The 7,938-nt window shown below is 31.8% G+C and overlaps 1 protein-coding gene across 1 annotated transcript in view; it reads right to left on the bottom strand.

Annotated features, from left to right (window-relative positions):
• Nucleotides 1-656: 656 nt before the first annotated feature.
• The window catches only part of LOC107659637 (exocyst complex component 7-like), a 20,782-nt gene continuing 13,500 nt past the window's right edge, over nucleotides 657-7,938 (bottom strand). Inside the window, exons 10-19 of the mRNA XM_016448648.1 lie at nucleotides 5,335-5,397; nucleotides 5,173-5,239; nucleotides 3,875-3,913; nucleotides 2,713-2,778; nucleotides 2,445-2,565; nucleotides 2,139-2,234; nucleotides 1,996-2,059; nucleotides 1,508-1,549; nucleotides 1,169-1,302; nucleotides 657-1,076 (exon numbers count right to left, since the gene is read on the bottom strand). Of these exons, the coding sequence (XP_016304134.1) occupies nucleotides 974-1,076; nucleotides 1,169-1,302; nucleotides 1,508-1,549; nucleotides 1,996-2,059; nucleotides 2,139-2,234; nucleotides 2,445-2,565; nucleotides 2,713-2,778; nucleotides 3,875-3,913; nucleotides 5,173-5,239; nucleotides 5,335-5,397 (795 nt within the window). The 3' untranslated portion in view covers nucleotides 657-973. The remainder of the gene's footprint in view (nucleotides 1,077-1,168; nucleotides 1,303-1,507; nucleotides 1,550-1,995; nucleotides 2,060-2,138; nucleotides 2,235-2,444; nucleotides 2,566-2,712; nucleotides 2,779-3,874; nucleotides 3,914-5,172; nucleotides 5,240-5,334; nucleotides 5,398-7,938) is intronic.

Raw genomic sequence — 7,938 nt, 5'->3', positions numbered from 1 at the left:
TTGTCATTATTGGAGCATATTGATAGTTAATGTGTTTCTCGACAACTTTGAGGAGATCCGACTTTAAAAATCACCAAAACACCGAGACAAATGAAGTTATTTCCACACAAAAAGAAGCTCTGATGTCAGAAACGGAGACCAGAACCGATGCAAAGACAGCATATGGACTCTGTATATTTTAAATAAAATATATAACATTTTTAAATAAATTAACAATAATAAAACATTTTAATATATGATAATAATGGTAAATAATATAATAATAATAATACATTATTTTGAATGGAATCTAATTATAAAAATAAAATATTATTAAATATTTTGAAACATCATAAAAATGAAATGTGTAATATACATAATATATTATACAATAAAGATGTATAAGAATGAAAATAATGATCTCTTTCACTCTATATATATTTATATATAATAAAATACAATATAAAAATATTTTATTAAACTAAAATAGAATAAAATAATAAAATACAATTTTAAATAATTCAAACGTAATTACAGAAATGATAAAAACAAACATATATAAAATATAATATAATCTAAAATGATATAAGAATGAAAATAATTCATATTTCTAATTATTACAAACAAAAAATAATGAAAGTTAATAACAGTTTTATCATTATTATTCATTATCATTGTGCAACTTCTGATGTTTTTACTGCACACTACACCTGTGTTTGTAGTGTGTGTTTGTTTCTGTGTTTGAAACAGTCATGGTCTCATAAACGCAGCATAATTCAAAAACTGAAGAATTGAGTGAATTCTATTTATTACTGCAGTTAACCCCCCAAAAACAGATACATAAATACATTTATACAAAAAGCAAGCAAAAACGAACGAAGATGTTCCAGTTGTGTAGTGTGTTATGAAGCAGACTGTCTTACAGGAGAAAGTCGCATGTTTGTTGCCAAGGAAACCAGAGACTCCGTTGCTATGGTGACGGAGTGGGCGTGGCCTAGGCTGAGGTGTCAAAGAGCTTGTCAATCATCTCCTCCACCTGCTCCGGTGAGTAGCGGTGGTACTTCTCTGGGTTTTTGGTGAATGAGATGTTCGCGCATCTGTAAGAGCATATAAACATGAGCTCAGTGCAGCTGTAGATCACACATCAGCTGTGTTCTGATTGGCTGGTAAGTGTGTGTGAAGGTCTCACCGCTGAAGGAAGGCTCTGTACGCCTCTGAAACCACTCTCTTCTCAGCCTGACGGATGGCGTCCCGCTGCTCTTTATCAGGAACCGCCCAGCCCTGCTGGATCTTGCACAGCTCCTCCAGACCCTCATTAAAACCCTGCAAACACACACAACACAAAGCCTGGTTTGCATGTGCTTTCTGTTGAGTATCATATTTGATGCATCAGGCTTTTCTGGCTCATTGATGATTGAGAGATGATCCTGATGATCATATTTGAGACTGATTTTTCTAAAAAACTATTGATGGGGAATTAAGCAAAGCCGAGCTGCTTCAGTCCAGTAAGTTAAAGTGTTCCTCTCACCTTGAACTTGTCCTTGATGATCTGTCGTTCCTTGTCTTTGAGCTGCTCGTGTGAAAACATTCAGAGAGCAGGATTAAACTGAGATCATTACATAATGATGAACCATTTTCAACAAAATACTGTAGCTGAACGCAGAAGCCTTCATGCATCACTACATTCCTAACTGCATCAGAACGGCTGTATAATAAAACATTAACTGAGTATAACATAACAAATATTAACAAAAAGAATAAAGTATATAAAAAAATAGTAAAAATAGCATATCAATGACACTACAATAAAACTGCATTTGTGTATTTGAGTAAATTATGTTTCTGGTCTAGTTATCGGTGTGTGTGTGTGTGGGTGTATATGTGTATGTGTGTGTGTGTGTATGTGTGTGTGTGTGTGTGTGTGTGTGTGTATGTATGTGTATGTATGTGTGTGTGTGTGTATTTGTGTGTGTGTATGTATGTATGTGTGTGTGTGTGTGTGTATGATGATCTCACTTTGGTTCCAGGCTGGAATGCTGGGATGTTTCTCTCTGTCAGATGCTCTGTGACCTTCAGCCAGCTGTAGGTGCGTGGAGGTCATAAGGTCATTCACTCATTCATTACAGGACGGTTCTTGTGTTTGGATGATGTGGTTTTACCTGCGCTGGTAATTCTGGATCTCCTGCTCGATGAGCTCTCTGTACGAACCCTCCACCTTCTTATGGGTCACAGCGACCAGCTGAATCAACTCAGACCTCAACAACACACAGGCAGCATTTTACCTCTCTGACTTATTTGAAGATAATTGAAATATTCAATAAGGAAAAAGAGTAGTTTTATCCATGCTGTCTTCTGATTGGCCAGCACTGAGTGTGTAGGTGTGCTCTGGTCTCTGATTGGCCAGTGAACTGAAGCTGTGCACAGTAACTGAATGAAGTCGGTATAAAGAGTGTGAATGCACTCACTTCTCCAGGGATTTGAGGATGTAGTTGTAGTTGTTGTGAAGGAAGACGGCGCGCAGGGCCGGATCTTCATACACTTTAGCTTTATTTGACAGATTCAGCTGCAGGTTACCGAGGACTTTATCTGTGAAACACAATATTAAACAGGTCAGACAGTAAAAAATGAAAATAACACTGATTTAACCCAGAAAAAGCTTATATAAAATGCATGTTATGACCCTTTTAAAACATCACACTCTTTAGTTCTTTAGCGCGTGTGTGTGTGTCTTACAGATGTATGTGCTCAGGAGTCTCCGGCTGAACTCTGAACTGTAGCTGCTGGCAGACGAGCTGCTCTCTGAAGACAAGAAGAGACACGTTTCAACAGCCGTTCATCTGTTTAACATACAATACATTCTCACTTCCTTCTGTCTGAGCCATTCTGACAACCTCTGAATATAATAAACTCATAAACTAGATGCTTCGATTAAATGACAGCTCCTGTACTATGCTACAATATCCTATAGATATTAGAGAGGATTGTTTGAGGATTGTTTCATATCCTGCAGCCTGCAGACGATGATATGAAGAGCTCAGAGCCGATAACATGACAGAATATTTGAACAGCACAAGAAAAAGTTACACACACAAAAGTAAGTGATTCAGAGAGACAGTTCAAGGTCTGAAGTCAACATGAAATCACATTGGCCCCGTTTACTTTCATAATAAATGTTCCTGGAGTTATTGTGAATGATTGAGTGCATCTCTTTTATCTATTTCACATTGTTTATGTTGGGTTGATTTCACTACATCTGCATTTTAATATTATATAATATTACTAAATAATAATGTTAGTGAAAAAAATTAACCAATAATATCATAGCCTACCCTTTCCCACTGAATATCCAGTTTCACTCAAAAAAACTTCACATTATATTTCAAATATATATGAAATAATTTAAGTTTATATTAATTGGAAAAAATAAATATTGTAAATAATTTATATTATCTAGAATTATATTAGGAATAATCATTTTAATAATTATGCGGTAGTAATGCATAAAACATCAAATTAAATAATATTAATTATAATAAAATTATTTAAATTAGTTAAATTATATAAATATATATATATGTGTTATTTTGATATTACATGAAAAAATATTCTAAAAAATATTCTATAATAATAATAATAATAATAATAATGATACAGTAATGCATAAAACAACAAATTAAATATTATTAAAATATTACAATAATATTTTAGATTGGCGATCTATATATATAAGCTGCGCATTATGCATCCATAATTTGAAGTATTTCAGAGTGAAACATGTTTGCAAATGTTATTCTCAGTATAAGGTGCATCGACGAATTATTCGCGACACGTATGAAGACAGTAAATGGAGTCAGCTGTGGTTTCATGTTCTCTACTCGTCCGCTCGAGCGCTTACCTCGGGGGTCTAAAGGAATATTGTAAGTGTCCCCGAGTACTACAGGACAGAAGCAAAGCAGAACAGAGAGAGAAAGAGAACAAGAGAAAGAGGCAGAGGGCGAGAAGTTAAAATAGTTCTGTTAGTGAAGAGCTTCACCACTAAGAGCCAGCCAGGATGAGCGAGCAAGATCATGTGACAGAAGCAGAGATGAGTGGGCGGGGCTGAGAACACAGTGGGAGGAGCTTCAGAGTGTCATGCACTGCTGTGAACACGAGTATACAGAACATAAGAAGAATAAGAATAATGCTTTAAAATGAAAAAAATATATATATATATATTAAAATTATATAAATTAATGAACATACATAACATAACTTTCTGATTTAATATTTTAATTAATAATAGTATAATTAATTAGTAATCATTTTAATTCATAATAAAATAAAATTATATAATATTAATTATAATAAAATGATATAAATGAACATACAGAATATATAATATTACTTTCTGATCATTTTCACGGACCACTTTAACAACAACAGTAATAATAATAATGCTTTAAAATAAAATAATTAATTAATATTAATTAGAATAAATGCATATAAATTAATAAATATACAGAACATAATGAACATATTACCTTTTGTCTTAATATTTTAATTAATAATATTTAGAATGAATTATTCATTATTTTAAATAATAATAATAATAATGCTTTAAAATGGAAAAAAATAATAAATTAAATATTAACTATAATAAAATTACATAAATTAATGAATTTGCAGAATATAAAATTACTTTCTGATTTAATATTAATTAATAATATTTGCATTAATTATTAATTATATTAAATAATAATAATATTGCTTTAAAAAGAAAAAAAAAAGGAATAATAATAATTATAATAAAATTTAATTAAATGAAAATATGGAACATAAACTCTTACTTTCAGGAAAAAACAACAGCAGAGAAACAGAAAACAGTTGAATTTGCTCTCAGCACTGATCACGTTTGCTCTGCAGAACGTTTGTCTCGAGAAACTTCAGGAAAACCAACGGAAAAGGAAATGCAGAGCACAGGAAACGTGAACAGATGACAAATAAGGAGACAGGAACGTTATGAACATGAATGTGATAAAAACAGACATCTCAGCTGTCCAAGACAGAGCCTATATCTGCGTTTTAATTACTTTTGAAATCTTCAGTTCATTGCAGAATGAGAGATTTATAAATGCTATAAACGTGGTACATCTATTGGATCAGTCTGTTAGTGTCTGTTTTTCACTTGTGGCCATGACTGTGGTTCTGCTTTACCCTGAGAGGCCAGCATCGCTCCTGCTGTTTCCTGGAAGTCCAGCAGCTGCTGCAGGAACAGGATGGCCTGAGGAGAAACAACGAGCGGCTTTGTCTGCTTTTATAACATATCACTATTATTGGCATTTTTCCTGTACAAAATGGACAATGAAGCGATCTTACATTGCTTGTGAGCTCATGTACGGTTCCGTCTTTCGGCATGTTGTACTCTTTATCAGGATCATTCTGTCGGATTACAGAACATCACATGTCAGAACATAACAATAATCATTAATATAACAAACCATAACGAGGAATGTAATTTATATTTTATAATATAATAAAATGTGTTGTATTTAAAATATAACAAAATGCATATATAAAACATATTTCATTTTCAGTTATTAATACCATTATTATTATTATTATTATTAAAATAAGTAATAATAATTATTCGATCTCGATGTCCAACACGTCATCCTTCCCTGAGACACACACACACACACACACACACACCCGTCAGAGCTCAAGAAAACTACATTCAAATATGATCAGTGAGGACCAAGGGTGATATATTAATAATATCTTACACTTAATGTGATTAAAGCACACAAAGAAGGACACCAAGCAGAACTGAAATCTGCTTGATATGTGAAAAGGCTCATTATTTTTACAATTCTGCTTGGTCCACCAGTGATGCAGTAAATAAATACTGCAGCTTTAAATATATCTGATCAATATGAGACCAAAGAGCTATAAATGAAAAATAAAGATGTCATTTCTCAATCATACGTGTGTTACCAAAATTTCCAAATCATTTTTACTTTTTCAAAATGTACTGTAGCATTTGAAATAAATATGATTTCTGAAGTAATGTTGCGTGATACTGCAGGAAAACAAATTTACAAAGTTCAGCAATAACTGAGTCTCAATGATGCATATAAATAATATCAATGTTACTGGATGTTCAAACTGGATGTTGATGTTGAAATGAATATGAAAATATTAAGCAAAAGACTTGAATGTAGGATGACCACTTGAATTTTTAAGGTCTGATTCAATGTTGAATGAACTGACAGAATCACTGACTCTTCGAACTGAAATAAATATTTTTAAATAATTAATAATAGTACAATTAATTACTAATTAGATTTAATAATAATAATAATAACAATAATTATTATTTCATAATAATACATTTTTTAAATTAATTATAAATTCTATAAATTCATAAATAAAATTCAATAAAATTAAATGTAGGACATCCTCTTGATTTTTTGAAGGTTAATAATAATAATAATAATAATAATTTAAAATGTTAAATAATTTAATAATAATTTAAAATAAAGCAAAAACAAATTAAATAATATCAATTATAATACAATTATATATATATAAAAAATCATAAGTTTAATTTAAAATGAATACAATTAAATGTAGAATGTCCTCTATCATTTTAAGGCCTGAATCACTCACTCTTTGAACTGAACCCAATATCACTGTTGAAATTGTATTAATAACCTCTCTTAAATTAAAACAACAGCATCTTTGAAATACTGATAACAGCTAAAAACTCATCCCTCAGTTTGTAAGAAGACAAAAAACATGTTTACAGGTGATCTCTAGCTGGGCCACTGCAACAGTATAAACATTAAAATTCACATTATTTTAAACATACAGTACAACAACAGGATTTACACAACATGTGTTCTGTTCACTTGAGGCTAATGTAACAAATTACATCATTAGTTCTTTATAAACTGAGGGATGAGTCAGAATGATTGTTTTGAACTCAGCACTTGTGTTTTTTCATAATCTCTGAGGTCAGACTCACCTGCAGCCGCCCCATGCTTGTCGTCAGACAGGTGCTTAACCCCACGCAGGTCATGATCGAAACCTGATTGGTTAGGATATAGTCACATGACCGGGTCACTCACCCCAGGCTACAGAGGGAGTGCTGAACAAACTCACCCGCCCACAAAGCAAAGGAAAGACTCACGCGGCTCGCCCGAGTGCTGGATGTTAGTGGGGTTCAAGTGCACCGATGGACCCAGCAAAGCACAGAGACTTATGGGAAACACTGACGTCACAACAGCTTGTCCTCAGTTTGAGAGAGAAAACAATGACCACGATCTTCTTGCTGCCATGCTCAACTCAAAAAGTCTACTTTCTACTTGGAAAAGCCAACAGAGTGAAGCTGGACTTAAAATTGGGAAATATCTGATTTCACTGAGATGCAGTGTTATTATTATACACTATTATTTATATGCTTTTTTATTTATATTTTGTATAGTTTCAGTGTTCATTTTAATTTTTAGTAATATTCATATATTACTTTATATATTTTCATATTTATATTTTTGTTTTCATTTCAGTTTAATTTAGTTGTTTCTCATTTTTATTCGTTTTTTTCATTTAGATTTATTTCAGTTTTAGTCATTTTAGCACTTCAAACTTATTTTATTTCAGTTAGTTGCCAAAGCAACATTTCTAATCTGCGTTTTTTATTTTTAAGTTTACATTTTTCAGTAATATTTATTAGTGCTGTCAAACGATTAATCGCGATTAATCGCATCCAAAATAAAAGTATTTGTTTACATAATATATGTGTGTGTACTGTGTATATTTATTATGTATATATACAGTAAATACACACACATGCATGCATATATTTCAGAAACATATGCTATGTTTATGTATTAAAAATATTTATATATAATATAAATTATATGAATATATATACATGTAAATATTTTCAAAATATATACTCTATGTGCGTCTATATAT

Source organism: Sinocyclocheilus anshuiensis, unplaced genomic scaffold, assembly GCF_001515605.1.
Source record: "Sinocyclocheilus anshuiensis isolate Anshui unplaced genomic scaffold, SAMN03320099.WGS_v1.1 scaffold75, whole genome shotgun sequence".
Classification (NCBI taxonomy): domain Eukaryota; kingdom Metazoa; phylum Chordata; class Actinopteri; order Cypriniformes; family Cyprinidae; genus Sinocyclocheilus; species Sinocyclocheilus anshuiensis.
The sequence above is the reverse complement of the archived record's forward strand: the minus strand, read 5'-3'. Positions and strand labels throughout refer to the sequence as shown.